The following is a 19,424-nucleotide window of genomic DNA, read 5'->3' as shown; positions in this document are numbered from 1 at the left end:
GAGAAATAGATTTAGAACTGGAGTTCTGGCAAATAACTAACATTTTATTCAAGGAGATTGAACATGTCTAGAAAAATAAGGCAGAACAATAGATCTGGGGGAAAAAAAACATTGGAAGTGTTGCTAAAGGAAGAAAATATTCAACCAAACAAAAGTGAATAATCAACATGAATTTCAAAGAAGGGGGAGGCACCGGTGGTATAAGCAGGGTGGGGGCTGGGGGATGCAAGGATGGAGGGTAAAAGCAGGGTGGGGGCTGGGGGATGCAAGGATGGAGGGTAAAAGCAGGGTGGGGGCTGGGGGATGCAAGGATGGAGGGTAAAAGCAGGGTGGGGGCTGGGGGGGGGGGGGGGTTATAAGCAGGGCGGGAGCCCGGGATCTGAGCACCGCACTCTGCGCTCCTCTCACCCACCTGGACGCCGCTCTGCGCTCAGCTGCTCCGGGCTGCCTGCTTGTGTTTGAATCACGGCGGACGGTTGAGGCGGGGTGGGCTGGCGGCCGCTCTGCTCTCATCGCCATGGCTGGCCTGGTCATCGGCCTGATCAGCGGCCTGGGCTGCGCCCTTGACCTGCTCTGCTTCTTGCTGGACCTCAATTTCTGGCTGGTGTCCACGACGGTGGCCAGCGTCTCGGCTCTGCTGCACCTGATGCACTGCATCCCCGCCACCGCGGCCTACGTGCTCGGCCTGTGCTCCAACCTGCTCCTGCTCCTGGTGCTGGGGGTGGCCGAGCTGTGCCACTACGGCCTGCAGCTCGTCCTCGGCCTGCTGAGGGCGGTGTGCGGCCTGGCAGAGAGCCTGAAGATGGTGGGGCACCTGCTGTCTTACCTAGGCCTGCGGGGACGCGAAGAGCTGCAGAGGGGCCTGGCCACCACCGTCTGCTCCGGACACCTCCTCCTCAAGCAGCTGTGGGATGCTGCGGCCATTCTGGCCAGCCTGGCAGCCTACCTGGTCAACACCATCATCAACATGTTCCTGATTGGGACACAGAACATTCTGTCGGTGGCCGCAGTGCTGGGCCACCCTTTGGTGAAGGCCACCGAGGCTCTTGCTTTCATTCTAACCTACCTGTCCAGCACTGTCCTTGGCAACGTGATCCTACTGTGGACCCCATGCCAGTTCGTCATCGAAGTGCTCATCTCCCTCATCAGAGTCCTGGCTGACGTGCTACTTTTAAATCTCTATGGCTTGGCCATCGTCTTTATCATTATCTGTAGTGCAACAGTCTTTGCCAACCCAGAGATAATACTAAGGATTGTTAATCAAGTGACTTATCATTTAAATGCTGCTCCAAATTTTAATTGGGTAAGAAGGGTCACCCTGCATATCTGTAGGCTGGTTGTGGCCAATGGACAGTTAATTGTCAATTCAGAAACTTGGCGAATGTACAGTCAACAGTTGCAGAGACTTAACCCAGGCCATGTGAATTTCAGGTTACTTGACCAAATAGGACAAATTCAGCTTTACCCTGTTAGGAACTTGGATGAGCAAACAGCTGTAGTTCAACAACCAGTTAATCAGGTGGAACCAACAGATTCCAACCCAGTTGAAGGAGCAGGCAACTCTATTGGGGAGCAATTGATGGTTGTGGCTGAGACCTCTGCACATGGGCCAGAATCTGGAGATGGGCCTTTGCAACCAGCTGCTTCAGTGGACAAAAAGGCCATTGACCCAGTGGAAAATGAACTCTGGATGCTCTTGAAAGAGCAGGAAGAAAAAAAGAAATGTGTCATCTGTCAGGACCAAGCAAAATCTGTGTTGTTGCTTCCCTGTAGACATCTATGTCTCTGTCAAGGTTGCACGGGTATCCTCTTGCAGCAGCCCATCTACAGACGCAATTGCCCACTTTGCCGACAAATGATTCTACAAACATTGGACGTGTATTTCTGAGATCACTGTCGTGTGTAGCAGACCATTTAAAAAAAAACAGTAGGATATTTCATTGGTCCTTGAAATTTCCGATTCAAATTTCTATGCAAACCCTTAGCCATAGATGTCAGAATGATTTTTTTTCATCCTTGACTAATCCAAGCACCACCTTACAGAAATGTTTTTTTTTATTATTGGGTCTTGAAAAACTTGCTACTTTCCTAAATTTGGTTACTAGTAAGCCTGGTGCAAATATGCAAGTAATTTTCTTTGTCAAAATTGGTAACAAGAAGAAACAGCCAATTTTAACAAGTTAGTACTTCAGTGAGGATTTACTTTTAATTAAAAGTGAGCTGTACAGGGTAAGTCCCCAATAATCATCCATTTTTGAGTTGCTTGTACAGTGTACTCTGTAATACTGCTGTTTTTAAAATGTGAATTGTTTTGAGATGATGGGCACAGAATGTATTTAATAACCTTAAACAGTTGGCATTTCATCTGTTTGAAAGGAGTTCCATTATCTAATCTGCCTACTTTTTTTTTAAACGTAGGGACGGTACTTGGAGGTGTGCTTTGGAAAACCAACTAAGACAATGGGTTTGATTAAATTGTGAACACGTGTTTATGTTTTTGTTCAGTTACTACAGCTTCCCTTAACAAGCATGCCTTCAAAACTCTCCAGTTGGGATTAAAGGAGAATTTTATTTGCACTTTTTCATTAAAACCAAAGATCAATTTGTGTCTTTACAGAAAGATATTAAGATGCTGTATCTGGGTCCAACAACCACTATATGCTACATTTGGTAGCTTTTTATTAAACGATCTGTCTTGCAGTGAGAACATGACTGAATTGTTCTTTGGGACATGATGCTTAAATGAATCATACATCAATAGATAAATTAGTTGCATTAATAATGAATCATATTCAAGTAACAAATGTTTATCATTGCAGAATTTGGCTGAGTAATGCATGCTTTCTGCTGCATAAGAATGGCCTTGAGGTGTCAAAGTGACATCTGTCATCTGCTATAACTTGAATGGCAACAAACCTGGTTCATTGTAGTATAATAGTGTCTGTTCTAGGATTAAGACTCATTGGTGATTGGGAAGCAAAACACTTTGGCCACTGCTTTTGAGAAATCTTTAACTGCCAATCATAATTAAGGTTTTCTTTTACTTGGGTCCTATCTTTTAAGGTTGGAAACTCTGTGACAATTTATTGTATGGAATACCATGCTTCAGTAACTTCCTACTGATTGTGGAATTTAGAAAAATAATTAAAACTTGTGAACACAACAGTCAATAATGAGGAGGTGGCATCTCAACATTGTATTTAATAAGCTCCAAGTCTATTTTAAGGTCTTGGATTGCACCTCACCCCGAAATGGGCACAAAAAGACCCTGCAAAGGGTTAATTGCTAAAATTAAAGTTAGGCAGTTTCTATAAAGAAGAAAAAGATTAGTAAAGGGAAAGGAAGAACAAGAGGACAAACCTGAGACCGAAGAAGGCAGGACATATTCAGTGAAAAGATGATGGTGCATCACTTGTTTCAAGCTGTGCCTGGCATCTGAATTAGACGAATAACATCAAGGACCCAAATAGGTTTTAAGCAACACGGAAGGCTATCGAGACCATCGGGTTTATGCCACCTCTCAGAGCAATCCCATTTCTTCCCTTCCCCACCCCTTGATAATTTCCTCTGTAACCTATTCTCTCTACATTCCCGTCAATTCTTTTTCTTATGCCACTCACTTACATACTGGGGGTAGTTTACAATGGGCAATTAAACTACCAAACCCATATCTTTGGAAGGAAATCAAAACTTGAGAATAATCTCATGCACAGACAGCATCAGATGCCGTGGAGGCAAGATTTAGGTCGCTGAATCTGTGAGTGAGCAGCAAATACCACATCTATCATGCTGGTGTCTGGGCAAGGAGAGCAGAAGCAGTTCTTGTGTCTTCCTTGCCCAGATGTCTCTCTGATTTTGATACTAAGTGAATATGAAGAAATCCAGGCTTTCCCCTTTCAGTGTAGTGCAAGGAAATCACTTCCAACCACAGAGTGCTGAGGACTTTTCTCAAGTCCTTGCCTGTGGCTGTATTTCTGCTCCTGCTCATTGTCACCCCTGAATTGGATCAACAGTTATGTATGTCATAGAGATGTTCAGACTAGCTTGGGCAGATTACATTCTGAGTCCCCTTAACCCCTTTAAAACAGAGACCACAAAATTGAGCCCATACTCTGCCCATGTTGATTTTGAATTTAGATTTGATTGCGAAGCAGAGAATCTTTGTTATTACAGTTTTTGAGCTTTTATGTCGATCTTTACAACACTAAAGATAAACCTTTAAGGTTCTCGTGGCCCACTGGTACAGGGTATAAAATAAAATTTCCTTTAATCTCTGGGAATTGAAGGCAGTTTTTATTTCCTCTGAGTCTAAAGGCAACGTCAGCTGCTGAGCTAGGAAATATGTCATACTGATTAAAAGTTTTTGGGAACATGAATGCAATGATACAATTAACTTTCTAATTTTAGGGTTACATAGTTAAAAAACCCCACTTCTGATGGAATCCAGTAGTTCCTTATGGCAGTTGTCATGTGTGAACATTGGGTGAAAAGACTAATGATGCTTCTCACACAAATTTTACTCGCAGTTGAATGGGTTTGGAGTTGACGGTCTTTCTCTTCTTGGGCCCAAGTGACTTATTTTGAGCAATATATTTTCCAAAAGAGCTATTAGGTATAGACAATTTACCTGACTGCTGTGGTAGATGGCCTACTGTTTATTCTTTTTAAAATTAAATGAGTTGACAGCGATGTTGATTTGCTGTTTTGAAAACCTTTGACCAAAGGCGGTGCAGGAAAATTGCAATACTCTTTTTCTCTGTTTACTTACTGATAACTGTTTCAATAGGTTGGTTGGCATTTGACAGTAGAGATTACTGAGGAGCACAAAGCAGAAAATCAGTTTGTACATGGAAGTGTTTTTTTTTTACAGATGATGTTGGCAGTCATTTTTTAGAACTATGTTTTTTTTAATATGCTATGAGCATTATTCATGTGATTTGATCTGGAAAACTGAGAGCTACCCATCAGCTTCACTGTGCTGCACAATGTTTAATTTTGTGAGCTGAATATGTAATTGTTTTTTTAAAAAAAATAAAGCTGTATTTTTCATTATTGATTAACGTTGTTCTCTTAACATCAGCTGGCATGACTCAACAAAGGTTCTGTCAACTGAAATGTCAACTCACCATTTTTGTCCATTGATGCTGCCTGACCTGCTGAGTCCCTTTAGCTTCTCTTTGTTCACTCAAGTTTCCACCATCTGCAGTTCTTGTGTTTCTATAAAGAGTCGTGCAGTCTGTTGGGTGCTTCAATCAGTCTTTGTAGCTTTGGTCGTCATGACATTGGATATTACTTTGTGTCATGCAGATGGTGCGATCACGTACTTCTAATACAGCATAATTTGTGTAGGGTTTTGTAATGGTCTTAGTAAATCCATTTTTTCCTAAATACTAAGTTATTGCCTCTTCTGCTCCACTGATTTTTTTTTGTCTTCAACAACTTTTAGATAAATTGATATTATTGGTTTAACTATAGTGGATGTTTATTTGTCACAAAATACCAAGTACATTGAGTAATGTTATTCTGCAAGCTAACTAACAGGTCATCTTTAACATTCATACAGCTGTATAAAGAGAACAATTTTCAGAGTAGAGGACTCTAAGGAAAAGAGAGGTCAATTGGCACCAACCAAGGGCAGCATAGTAGCACTTGTTATGGGGCTCATTCAGGACCCTGATGACTGCAGGGAAGAGACTGTCCACAAGCCTGTTATTGTGTGTATTTGCACTTGAGCTGTCTCGATGGGAGGAGGGAGAAGAATGTGTGTTGGGCCCTTTATGTTGGCTGCCTTTCCTAGGCAGTGGGAGCTGTAGATGGAGTTCAAGGAGGGGTGGGAAGTTTGCATTGTTCTCAGCTGCATTCACTACCTTTTGTAGCTTATTACAATATTGAGCAGAGCATCCAAAGTCGTGATGCAACCAACAAGAACGGTTTTGCTAGTGCACCTCTAGAAGTTGTTGAGGGACAAGAGGAACATGCTGAACTTCCTTAGACTTCTGAAAAGTAGAGGTGTTGGGGCACTTTCTTGACTGTCATATTAACCTGCTTGTCCCAGATCAGCTCTTTGGAGATGTTACTTTGCTGTATCCCTAAAAAACAATTATAAAAAGCCCTTCTAGCCCACAAGCCCTTGCTCCCCAAATATACCAATTGTTCTATTAACCCCATACATATTTGGTGGGAAGAAACTGGAAGTTGGTTGGCACAGTAGAAAAGAACAGTATCATGTATTCTACATGAGAATTTACTTTCTCACATCATAATTAATAGAAGTCAAAAGTGTGATTACTTAATCCAGACTCTTTATTGATTATTTTTCTCTCCCAATCTGACCTTTCCCCATTTTTAACCATATAACCATATTCACTTTTAACTCCATTTCAGCCTATATTTCCATAATTTCTTTGTTTCTATTTCAAACTTTACATCTCATTGACTAGAAGATAAAGACTGAAACAAAGATGTACCACTGCTTAAAAATATTTGAACCTAATGGTGAAGGATAAAGTCTGATCGCTGGTGACAAGATTTCCTGTGTATTGTGATATTCACCCAAATGTGGTTTGTGATCTCACTGCTCTATCATGAACCTTTTGATGCACGTCATTATTGCAGTTACTAAACACAATAATTTGAATAGCATTTATTGGAGGAAACCACCTATAAAGAGCATTGGCTTTGGTCTGAATACTCTGTTATCAAGGAAACCCAAATGTCATTCCATTAACATCTCGTGAAAGATGTTTTACTTCAATTACATTACTTAGTTTATGCATATCAATCTAGCTGGTTCCTGTCAGAAGAACTACTTTCTAGGGTATTTAGGTTGGTTGAAGGAAAAGGGAAAAATATCTGAATAAGTTAAGCGCCTTTGGTGTTTCAACTTCACCAGGCATTTAAAGACCATCTCACCTATCAATCTACAAATAAATTCAGTATGAAATCTCTCTGATTCCCAGAGGGATTCAAGAATGAATTCTGAAATAATCCATCCATCATTACAGCCCAACTATGTTTCTTTTTAACCAAATGATTTGGCAAAGAACACCATCTGCAAGTTCCCTACCAATCCACACATCATCTACCTTTGACATTTAGGTCAAACTCACATAATAAACTGAGAAAGGACTTCAATACACAATTGCCATTGAAAAGGTAAGTGCTCCATTGCCAGTATTAAATGTCTTAAGAGATGTGAATTAATGACAACCTTGAAAGTAGCATCAAACATTTAAAAAAATACTTGCAAGATTTATCTAATCTCCAAAAATAAGACCCAATCTCCACTCACTTCTAGTTTGAGTACCATGAGGTCATGCATTTAAAATAAAGCAAAGCAAAAAAGAAAAAAATGATGGAAACACTTATCAAGTCAGACTGGATTTGTGGAAAAAGAAATGGAATTAATGTTCCAGAACCAGGACTGATCATATCTTTTGCTGTGAGTGTATTCTCATTGATTAGCTTGATTTAATCAATAACTTTCCTCCCCCTTCTGATAATCGCAGAGTAGTTAACATGGCTTGTGCCATTTCCAGTCTTATAATCTGAATGCACAGTGCCTGTTTGCTCATTCCAAGGAGATTCATATTTATGGCTGTGATGTGAAGAATCAATTATTCATTAGTAAAACAGTTTAACATTACACACAGCATTGGAGGAAATCTCACTTTAGGAAATACATTCTCTGGCATCATTCCTTGAGATTTGATGCATATCCATTTCAGGATTAACATGCATTTCCTAAAACTATAATCACTTGCAGTTTATTACATTTTAGGCTTTCTGGAACTTAAAAACAATTCAACCAGCAGGGAAAAAAGATTAAGACCCTTGAGTCATATGGTGGTTTCTTTGTAATGCATATATCTAGAATCTGCATCTATCATATTGTGTCACATTACAGTGTGTTGGAGCATCAATGCACATTGTAATGGACTGCAGGCTTCGGCTTGGCCTATGGCTAAGATCAAGTGTAGTTCAGAATCAGAATTTATTGTCATGAACATGTTATGAAATTTGTTGTTTAGTGACAGCATTACTAATGCAAATATTGCTACAAATTACATTTAAAAAAATAAATAAATTAGTGCAAATAGAAGAGAAAGTGAGGTAATGTCTAGGGTTCATTGTCTATTCAGAAATCTGATGACCAAGGGGAAGAAGCTGATTTTGGGGTGCTTGTCTTCAGCCTCCTTTACAGTACCACCTTCATGATGGTAGCAGTGTGATGAAGGCATGACCTGGGGGTCCTTGAGGATAGAATCTGCTTTCTTAAGACACTGCCTCTTGTGATGTCCTCAATAAAGTGATAATTGATGTCCAGGATGGCGCTGGCCGAGTTCACAATTCTGTAGTATTTTCCTATCCTATGTATTGGCACCTCCATACCAATGATGCAACCAGTTAGAATGCTCTCCAGTAAAAATTTGCAAGACCCTTTGGTGACATACTCCTCATGAAGTATAGCCACTGGCAAGCCTTCTTTGTGATTGCATCAACATGGATGCCCCAGGACAAATCCTCAGAGACATTGACACCCAGGAATCTGTGAGAAACAAGGAAGAGGAAAGAAGAAGATTCTTGAGAGGTCTGTTGGAGTGGAAGAGATAATCTGGTTTGAGCTGGCCTGTTTGACACAGGAGTGAATCCATGCTAATTCAAGGACCAATCTAACACCCTTTCCAGTAATAAGCACATCTCCACCAATCTTGTGAGGATTGGTGGAGATGTGCTTATTCCTCGGGAGGACAAAGAATCCGGAACACTGTCAGGTTGGCAGTGAAGGACATGAACGAAGGGAACCTATTTTCTTGTGACCTCCATCAGGAAGATGGTGATGGGTTGCTGAACATCCAGAATAGCAGTCACTTCGATGTGAACTTCAAGACCCCAGTGGGGTGACAGAGGATGCTCCACAACTTCCAGAAGGGGAACATGACTCCACCTTCACTAATCAAGGCACCGCCACTCTTCACCCTTCCAGCGCAGAAGGAATGGGTGATAATGATGCTCATATTCAATCCATATGCTATAGTGGACGTGCTCACCTTCCTATGTCGAGGGAACAGGGACTTACGTGGGTGTCAAAGACACGTGTGGAATCTGGACCAGCAAACATGAAGCTGAGAGGGGACAGTAAAGTTTATTGTCATCTGCTTGTACAAGTACAACCTGACGAAACAGTGTTCTCTGGTCCTGGTGCAAACGTGCAGACACACAACCAGACATAACACACGTAGAGACAAATAATACATATGCAGGACAGGTTTTTCATCTATACAGATAAATAAATATTGTTTTGTACAAATGAGAGTCTCGGATGTTTAGTCTGAGCAGTTCCTTTGGTTGTCAGTATTTTCACTGCCCATGGAAAGAAGCTGTTCCTCAGCCTGGTGGGACTGCCTCTAATACTCCTTATCTCTTCCCTGACTAGAGCAGCTGAAAGATGCAGAGTGGAAGATGTCCTCAATGGTTTTGCACACCCTCTTCAAACAATGATTACGGTAGATCGGGTTGATAGGTGAGGAAGAGGGAGACTCCAGTAAAGGGACCATCAACCACCACCAACCTCCCTGACATCAGTGATTGACATTGGAGGGAAATGTGGGTACTCAGTCTATGCAGGACAGGCCAGAGTGTGCTGGAACTGCAACAAACCTGGGCATGTAGCTGCCCGATGCAGTACAGTCATCAGCACGAACTGCAGACAGGAAGGCCACCAGACCAAACACTGTGCAGAGAGCGAGTGCTGCATCTTATGTGGAGAAGTAGGCCAGCTCTACAGAGCCTGCCTAAAATATGTTGCAACATAAGCAATAAGAGGGGAATCAACCCTCACCACCCCAACGAGATCAACGCCCTCTCAACCTGTTAGAGATTGAGGTCAGGGGGAGTGAGGAGACCACAAGTTCATACATCTTCAACCCTCAAATCCTAGCCAGGAGGGAGCTGTGGAGAAAAAGTGATAGACAGTCAAGAAATGAAATAAACCCCAAAAAGAAACTAGGAACCAACACCGTCTTCTGTTCAGACACATGATTGGCCCTCATATTGATCAGCATCTATGGCCAGTTTGAGTCTCCATTGGGTGCCAGGAAAAACTGGAAGAATAAGGCAATGCTCTGCTGTAACAGTCTGACTGATCTGCCATCCTCTTCACAGTCAGATCTGACTACCTGAAGGTGTTGGGGATCTGGTTTGGAGGGGCTGAGGAGTGCAACAAAAATTGGTCAGAGTGGATTGCAAAGGACCACCACAGATGGGTGTGTAGGTATGACACCCCCTCTCAATAACAGGGGGGAACCTGGTTATCAGGTGCAAGGTCCATGGCACCTTCGCCCTGGCGGTTACCAAAGTAATTTTTTAATGGGGATCCAAAATGGAAAGGGTCTGAAGGTTTGCCATGTACTTCGACAGACAATGGGGACAACATGGCTTGAATACTGATGACCATCTTCATGTGTGACTGCCAAAGTATGAGGGCACCAAATGCTGTTATGTGCTGAGGTTCAACGTGTCCCAGCTGTTGTGAAGGGTGAGCCTGGCCCCATTCGTGCAATGTCCCAGTCAGCTGGATTTTTCCAGACTATCTATCCTTTCTTGAAAAGTTTTCCAGACAAGCACCTTTGACCACAAGTCCATCAGTCAGTGGTCAGCATGGAACATCCTGCAGATACTGAGAGATGAGGACTCAATGTATACTATGGGGTGGTTCCTTGAGCAGATCATCCAGCTCCATCACCACTGCTCACTAACAAGCACCAGGTCTTGGCTTGACTGGCAGTGAGAGGAACCTTCCCGGATAGCTCCTTCCTGTTCAACAGAAATATAATCCACAATGCACTTCATCTTGGCATTCAATACAATCATACCACAGTACCTGATAAGGAAGTTGAGCCTGCTGGGTCTAAACACCTCCCTCTGCAATTGGATTCTTGACTTCCTTTTGGGAGACCTCAGGCAATCAGGATTCGTAACAGCATCTCCAAGACCATAACATTGAGCATGGGGGTCACCCAGGGCTGTGTGCTGAGTCCATTGCTGTTCACTCTGCTGACCCACGATCGTGCAACTAAGCACAGCTCGGATCACATCATCAAGTTTGCTGATGACACAACTGTGGTGAGCCTAATCCATAAGAATGATGAGTCAGCACACAGAGATGAAGTGCAGTCACCAATGGACTGCTGCACAGTCAACAACCTGTAACTAAATGTTAAAAAAAACCAAAAGAGATGGTTGTCAACTTCAGGAAGGCCTGGGGGAACCTTGCTCCACTGACTATTGACACTATTGAGGTTGTCAAGAGTATCAAGTTCCTTGGAGTGCTCTTGGCAAAGAATCTCACCTGGTCCCTTAACACCAGCTCCATAGCCAAGAAAACCCAGCAGCACCTCTACTTCCTGCGAAGGCTGAGGAAAGTTCATTTCCCACTAGGACCCGTACATCCAGATTGGGCAAGAGATTTTTCCCTTAAGCCATCAGACTCCTGAACTTCCAGAACATTTAGGGATAGGGTACCATGGACTGTTAAAGTATAAAGTCTTAATATTTAATATAATAAATTAGTTGAACTTCTATTTAAACCTTTATTTATGTATTTATGCTCCATGGTCCTGGAGAAATGCTATCTCGTTTTTACCTTGCGAGCATGGTATGAATGATAAATAAAGGTTACTCGACTTGACGTTGCTCCCAAGATGACTGCAGATGACAGTCACCCACCTCTTTGCAGCATACAGATTTGCTATGAGTCTAGAGAAGGATACAAGGGATCTTGTCATGGTTCATTCTCAGCAGCAGTATGACAGAGGACTCTGATTTATGGTCTATTCCTGGAATTCATGGAGAGACAGACATCCAGAACCGCTGGAAGATCATAATCTTGTTGAAAGACACTCTTTGGTCTGTCCAAAACTTGCTGGCCTTTCATCACATCAGGATGTTCAGGAATGCTGCTGACTGACACATTCCAGACTGCAGGAGTACTTGCTGAGGGATGCACTGGGGCTTGGCATAGCCAACGCCAAGGTATTACAGGAAAGTCTAGAGTCTTTCTGCTACCGGGCGTTGAGGGGCTGAGACCGAGATGAAGCCCCTCAACAACAGAAAGGGGAGTCATGACAAATGTGGCACAATCGTGTAATTGGAAAATGGATGGAACAATGTACATTTATGGAAATGTATACATATAACACTAAGGATATGAAAAGACTTGGAACAGTTTTCTTTTTGTAAATAATTTATTGTGAATAAAGTTTTTTTATTAAAATAGCATGCCTGGGCTCCTGTGATCCCATCATACTTTGGTCATCAAAAATCTGTTGGCCTCATTTAAAAAAATTCAGAAGCATTTTGGTGCAGGGAGCTACAGATTTCATTCCCCTGCTGTGCTTAACACAAATCTACGCACACTTATCATGAATTCACTCATAAGATAGAAAGGAATGGTGTTAGATGTGCAGGTTTCAGCATGTTGTTCACAAGACCGCCCATATCTTGGTTTATGGTTAGCAAAAAATATGACGCATTCAATAGAAGATTCAAGTTAATTTTTCTTGTCATGTAATAAAAACAGTCTCATTACTCAAAATTCCCTTTTGTCTGCTGTAAGGCAGACAAATTTGCTGTCAGCAGAAAATGCCTGAAACGCCTCTTACAGTCAGAGAAAGAGAAGCAAAAGAGAGTTCTCTCAGAGTCACTGAATGTCCTTGGATTTGCCTCCAGCACTCCCACAGCCTCTGCAGCTACTGAGAGTCCAATCCAAGCCGTTAGCAGCTGAGCCCCAGATCCCATGGCATCCTCTCACCTCCTGGTACCCTTTCAGCCAGTCTTGAGCTTGTCTCCAGCAGTCTGCAGCCTGGTGTGAATCCCTTGACCCCAGTCTCCAGCAGCACACAACCTGCATGGGTTCCTCTCCTTTTTTTATTTTTTTTATTTTTTTTATTTTTCACACTATAAACCATATTGACCAAGATACATACAGACATTTTTTCTCTTGAATATATACAGTGTCATTTTCTCCCCCTTTTTCCCCCCTCCCTTCCCTCCCTCTCTCACTCCCTTTCCCATTTATCTATAAGATACATTAAACCCGTTAAACAATGTTGTCACTTAATAAAAATAAACAAGAAATTTTACTGAGTCAGTTCTTTTCGTTGTCTTCTCCTTCTGTCATGTAGGTGGTGGAAGTCCATGGTAGGATTTCTCTATTGTATTTCATGCATGGCTGGGTTCCTCTCCTTGAGTCACTAACAGCCGCCATCTCTGTGTTCCTCAGCCACAGAACCCCTCAAAGGTCCACTGCTGTGGTCAGCGTCCCGTGAGCTGTCTCCTCTGCTTCTTCTCAAGTTGGGGTGTGGGGGGTGTGTTCTCCCTGCTATACACTAGTCCTCTGCTTCCCCAGAGTCTGCATCTGCTGCTGATCAAAGGTGCCGCTATCGTGGATGCAGACCCTGTTTTTGTGGGATTTTAAATAAAACAATGGTTGGCTCCTTTAACAGACCAGTTAAAGCCTGTATAGAGCTGATGGCAGTTGGATTGGGTGGCTGGACCCCTCAGAAGCACTGTTCCTCTACTCTCCATGGGTCTACACCAGAAGTGCTGCCATTACAGCTGCTCTGGCAGAATGTGAAAGAATAAAAGAAAATATTTAAAACTGCACATTGTGCACATGAGTTAATGCACAAATGTGGTCACAAAAGTTTCTTTCCATGGACCCTTGCAAGCAAATTATGTCCCGTCTTACATTAAGATGATTGCAAATAAAGCAATGCTTTTGAGAACATTTACTGCAGAGGGATGTTCATACTATTAAAGCTTCCACACACCACTCATCCTTACTTGAACTTGGACAAAGAGCACCAACCCTGCAGAACATATGAAAAGGATTTGCTTTTGTGTTTCTTTTAATTTTTTCTCTTATTCATCTGATTCACCTGAAAACAATAAAAGGCTGATCTCTTTTTTCCACTTGTTAAAAGCTTTTGATTTCCTCCACCAATACAGCCAATTTTTCATGGGTTATCACCAAAAGCCTGAATGCACAGCGTGATTTGGGATGACACCTAAACACATAACACACATGCTTCACCTGACTCCCACGCTGCCTCCGTCTTCAATATTCTGGACAATTCCATGTTTATATAGAATGTGAAAGAGGAAGCTTCAAAATCTGCTCCTCAAATTCTGGTTGCACATTAGTCCCACACTCCTGATCTTTTTGAATTGAATGGAATTTTCATGTGTACCAAGATTCAGTGAAAAGCTTTGTACTGTATGCTATCCAGGCAAGTCAACCCATACCTAAATATACAAATGCTGAATAAATGCAGGAAAAAACATATTTTATATTAGGAAGGATAAAGATACATAACCAATATTTTGGGCCTGAACTCTTAATCAAGGAATGAGCAAAATGTAGGCAGCCGGTACCTGCATTGAATTAACTATTGCTCTCTTGAAGGCCTCAAGCCTTAAACGTTGATTATGAATCTTTATCTTTGCTACATAACGTACACTGTTTGACCTGGTTAGTTTCCCCAGCCTTGTGTTTTTACTTCAATCACGGTATCTGCAAACTTGTGTGTTTTACTCTATACTTAAATACAGCAGGTAGTGCAATAATAAAATAAAAATAGAGGATATATGAAAAAATATATAGTTAAACGGTGCAGGAGCATCGTCTTTCACCAACGAGAGGTCAATTTAAAAGTCCACTAACTGCCCTTGAATCTGAAGATTCGTGTTTTCCACCTCATGCATCTTCTGTCCGATGGAGGTGGAGGGGAGAGTGTGACTGGGGTGGGATGGGTCCTTTAATATTCTAGCAGGGTTTTTTTCTGAAGTGCAGACAGAGACCGCTGGAGAGGGGAATGATAAGAGTGGGTGAGGGGATCTCTTACCCTGCTCCCAAAAGTGACCACTTGCAGGTCCAGGCAGTGGACCAGCAAGAGTCCATCTGAGCTGATTGCCCCTGTCTCTTCCAATTCTGTGCCCAGATGACCAAAGACAGTGTTTTCCTGACTCCCTCCATCTCTCAGCACAGATAAGCATTTAGAAGTTGACAATGGCAAAGGGCACAGGGCTGGAAACATTGGTTACCCTTTACTTCCCCTCATGTCTTGCTGAATTTCTTCAGCCCTTTTGTATATTGCATTTGACCTGCATCTGCAGGCTTTCTTGTATAATTCTGAAGTGTTTGTTGGAGATTTATTTTAAAACAAAAAAAACAAAAGTAGGTGCATGGATAGAAAAGCAAATATAAATAAATAGCCCTTGAAAACTCTAATATACCCGTCTCTCCAGTACTGTCAGTGAGGCAGCGATCAGGAATTCTGACAGGGCCTGATAGAGTGGAAAATAGCCAATCTGTTCCTATCAAGTTCAGCTGTTCCTCTGCCATCAATCAGAGACCCGCTGTTTCCCGGAGGTGTTGATGTCCAAACCCCCAGCACCAGAACCCAAGCAGGCGGCCAGCCTTATTAGTGCAGTGATGTGTGTTGCACTGCTCAAGGCCAACTCGTTAGACGGACACAGCTGCTCAACGTTAAAGCTGCCAGTCCTTGGAAGTGAAGATGCGGGAATTGTCTGAACAGGAGCGTGTGAACCGCATTCTGCGGGAATGAATGGGGAATGGGTCCACACCTGGGGCCAAACAAGTAAACAAAGTTCTCATTTCCCTTCAAAGAAGCCTAAACTAAATGGAACCTCACCCAGCCCGCTTTCCTTGACAAGTGATATTGTATCAGCAAGGGGGTTATCCTTCATGCACGTTGGAGCCGCCGGGGATGTTGTTAATTAATGGCACCCTTGGCGCAGTTGACAGGGAGAGATAGAGAGGTCTGGTGTCAGACGAATGTGAAATGTCCTGCTGTTCCTGCTCTTCTTTTGCCGGGACTTGCTGGAGACGCTCTAGCTACCGGGCACTTGGCAAACTTCGCGGCTGTTCCCTGAATGAAACACTGGGGAATCCATGTAACAAACAATCACATCGCCAGGCTCCCAGACTGGCAACTTGGCGTAAGGAATGATTAATGCCACACCACAGTGTGCAAATAACAGCTGATCAGATGCAGTCATTATGTGGTCATTTCACCTCCGCCGAGATATCTTCAAAAATGAAAGAAAATCACTTTTTTAACAAAAAGCAAATGCTGGAAATAACATACACTGTAGTTACTTGTGTTATCAATACATTCATTATGGGAGGAAAGAAATCCTTGTTGATGCCACGCTGGTGAATAATACACCCACACTTTGTTGTCATTTTATTGAAGATCTCCCACTCTCTTCTAAAAGGGGAGGTAGGCACTGTTTATGCATCACTCATGTTTTTGCCTCCCAGAATTGATGGAATTGGCTAGGTTTGAGTTAATGCCCAGGTTCATATTTGCAGGTGGTTCTTGGAATATTGTACCTATTGTAGGTACAATAGGTACCATATTCCATACAGGTACCACTATCACCTCAGCATCCGCCCTCATATCCTCCGTCACCCACACATCTGCCCAGGCCCTCTCTGCCACCGCACACAAGGACAGGATTCTCCTTGTCCTTACCTACCACCCCACCAGCCTCTGCATCTAACACCCCTCATCTCCTATTTCTGCCACCTACTTACACGATTCCCACCACTAGACACCTATTCTCCTCTCCTCCCCTCTTTGCCTTCCACAGGGACCACTCTCTCTGTGTCTCTCTTCCCACTCTTACATCACAGTCCAATAGCAATAGAAATTCGCCAAAACAGTGTTATTTTCAAAATAATATTTTATTATTAATTACTAATAATATAACACCTTATCTAAACTTATTCCCAACTATATGCGATAATACTTAATTTTATGTGTGTGAGATACCCAAACTATTATAGCTTAGGCACATTTCTGGAAAGTTATTCCAAAGTCGGTCTTAAAAATTTCCAGTGTTGACATGAAGACTTTTAAACTGAGGCAAAGAAGTGATTAGAAATGAGGTGGAGAGACTGAGAGACAGATTACTGCAATCTCACTAGACCTTGATGAATCATTTCCAGAGTCAATATCCCTTCAGACAAGTGGTAGTCACAACTCCCCTTTTCCTCTTCTAGGGGAACTGAAACGAATGCCTTTCACAATACTTCTAAAGCCCAGATGCGAGTCGATCTAAAGTGACCTTTCTTTTGGTGTCAGTGGGGTTCTCTAATATCCCTTAAAGATGACCCTTCCTTTGGTCACGGTAGGGATCAAAACTTCACCTGACAGAAACAAACAAATTGTCCATTACCACATGGAGCCTCTCAATCTTCCTTCAGATTGCTGCTGTTCAAAGAGCTGTTACTTTAAAATGACCTCTGATCACAAAATGTGCTGTTCCTTTAAGTTTGTCTGTCACATGACTCTATACCTGTGTCTGGATAAAAGCAATACATTTCCTCTCTTCTTTTCAAAAGTAGCAAAGTAGGTGCTCGTTGTACTAGTTGCTGCCAAACTCTGTTCTCTCTAGAGTTGTGAATGATCACAGCTTATACAAGCCCTCAATTATACTAACCCTTAAATTGTGAAGCAACATTTCACTTGTAAATCTGCAGGGGTCATCTACTGCATCCAGTGCTCCCTCCCGCTGTGGTCTCCTCTACATTGGAAAGACCGGATACAGACTAGAAGATCGCTTTGTTGACCACCTCGGCTCTGAATGCCACAATAGCGTGGATCTCCCAGTGGCCACCCATTTCAATTCTCCATCCCATTCCCTTGTTGCCATGGCCTCATGCACTGCCAGACTGAGACCACCCATAAATTGGAGGAACAACACCTCATCTTCTGACTGGACACCCTCCAACATGATGGCATTAGTATCAACTTTTCTGACTTTCATTAACTCACCCCCTTCTTCCCCATTCGTCTGTTTTTTTTCTCTGTCTCCTTTCGCACAGAGATGATAAATTATCACTTAGTCCCCTATCATATTCAATTAACACCTTTTGTAGGTCTGGATTTCCCCCCCCCCCCCCACCCCTCCCCAACCATTGTTTGAATTTTGAAACTTTCTGATGTATTTTGCTTCTCCCTTTTCTGATTTTTTTTCCTTGAAGAAAGGCTTGGGCCTGAAATGTTAGGAATATATCTTTGTCTTCTCTTGATGCTGAAAAGATTGGCTGAGTTTCTCCAGCATTTCAGTGTGTTTACGACAATCACAGTATCTATCGCCTATTGTGTTTCACCATATTTAACATCATTGCTTAAAAAGCAACTTGCATTTCCCCATTGCCCACGGCTTCTCTCTGTATTACCACTCAACATTTGTCAGCAGGTTCCAACCAATGAATCCAACATTCAAAGTTCTCATTGAAACCTCATTACAATAGTTAGCATTTGGCCATGAAGCATGGCAAACAAGCAACATGCCACAACCAACAAAATTGCTAGGGTTCTGTAACAGATTTACACACCCAACATTGATCCTTGATTCCTAGTTGGATATGTAGTCATTACTAAAAAAAATTTCAACCTCTGCCTTCTCATCTTGTATTTGCAAAATATAATTCTCATAATTTAATATTGCAATGTGCTGATAAAATAGATTCGTGACCTGAAATAAATGGTGTAGGTTAAGGTGGCAGTCCTCATTGTTAAAAGCAATGAGGTAAACATAGCCAACCACTTTACTCTTTGGCTTGGCTTCGCGGACGAAGATTTATGGAGGGGGTAAAAAGTCCACGTCAGCTGCAGGCTCGTTTGTGGCTGACCAGTCCGATGCGGGACAGGCAGACACGATTGCAGCGGTTGCAAGGGAAAATTGGTTGGTTGGGGTTGGGTGTTGGGTTTTTCCTCCTTTGCCTTTTGTCAGTGAGGTGGGCTCTGCGGTCTTCTTCAAAGGAGGCTGCTGCCCGCCAAACTGTGAGGCGCCAAGATGCACGGTTTGAGGCGTTATCAGCCCACTGGCGGTGGTCAATGTGGCAGGCACCAAGAGATTTCTTTAGGCAGTCCTTGTACCTTTTCTTTGGTGCACCTCTGTCACGGTGGCCAGTGGAGAGCTCGCCATATAATACGATCTTGGGAAGGCGATGGTCCTCCATTCTGGAGACGTGACCCATCCAGCGCAGCTGGATCTTCAGCAGCGTGGACTCGATGCTGTCGACCTCTGCCATCTCGAGTACCTCGACGTTAGGGGTGTGAGCGCTCCAATGGATGTTGAGGATGGAGCGGAGACAACGCTGGTGGAAGCGTTCTAGGAGCCGTAGGTGGTGCCGGTAGAGGACCCATGATTCGGAGCCGAACAGGAGTGTGGGTATGACAACGGCTCTGTATACGCTTATCTTTGTGAGGTTTTTCAGTTGGTTGTTTTTCCAGACTCTTTTGTGTAGTCTTCCAAAGGCGCTATTTGCCTTGGCGAGTCTGTTGTCTATCTCATTGTCGATCCTTGCATCTGATGAAATGGTG

The 19,424-nt window shown here is 42.8% G+C and overlaps 1 protein-coding gene across 1 annotated transcript; it reads left to right on the top strand.

The window, feature by feature from the left end:
- The first annotated feature begins 445 nt into the window (after nucleotides 1-445).
- rnf26 (ring finger protein 26) lies at nucleotides 446-3,173 on the top strand. Its single transcript, XM_069894664.1, has one exon. The coding sequence runs from the start codon at nucleotides 518-520 to the stop codon at nucleotides 1,886-1,888; it is 1,371 nt and encodes a 456-aa protein (XP_069750765.1). The 5' UTR covers nucleotides 446-517; the 3' UTR covers nucleotides 1,889-3,173.
- Nucleotides 3,174-19,424: the final 16,251 nt, after the last annotated feature.

The sequence above is a fragment of the Narcine bancroftii genome, chromosome 8 (genome assembly GCF_036971445.1).
Source record: "Narcine bancroftii isolate sNarBan1 chromosome 8, sNarBan1.hap1, whole genome shotgun sequence".
In the NCBI taxonomy this organism is placed as follows: domain Eukaryota; kingdom Metazoa; phylum Chordata; class Chondrichthyes; order Torpediniformes; family Narcinidae; genus Narcine; species Narcine bancroftii.
The sequence above is the reverse complement of the archived record's forward strand: the minus strand, read 5'-3'. Positions and strand labels throughout refer to the sequence as shown.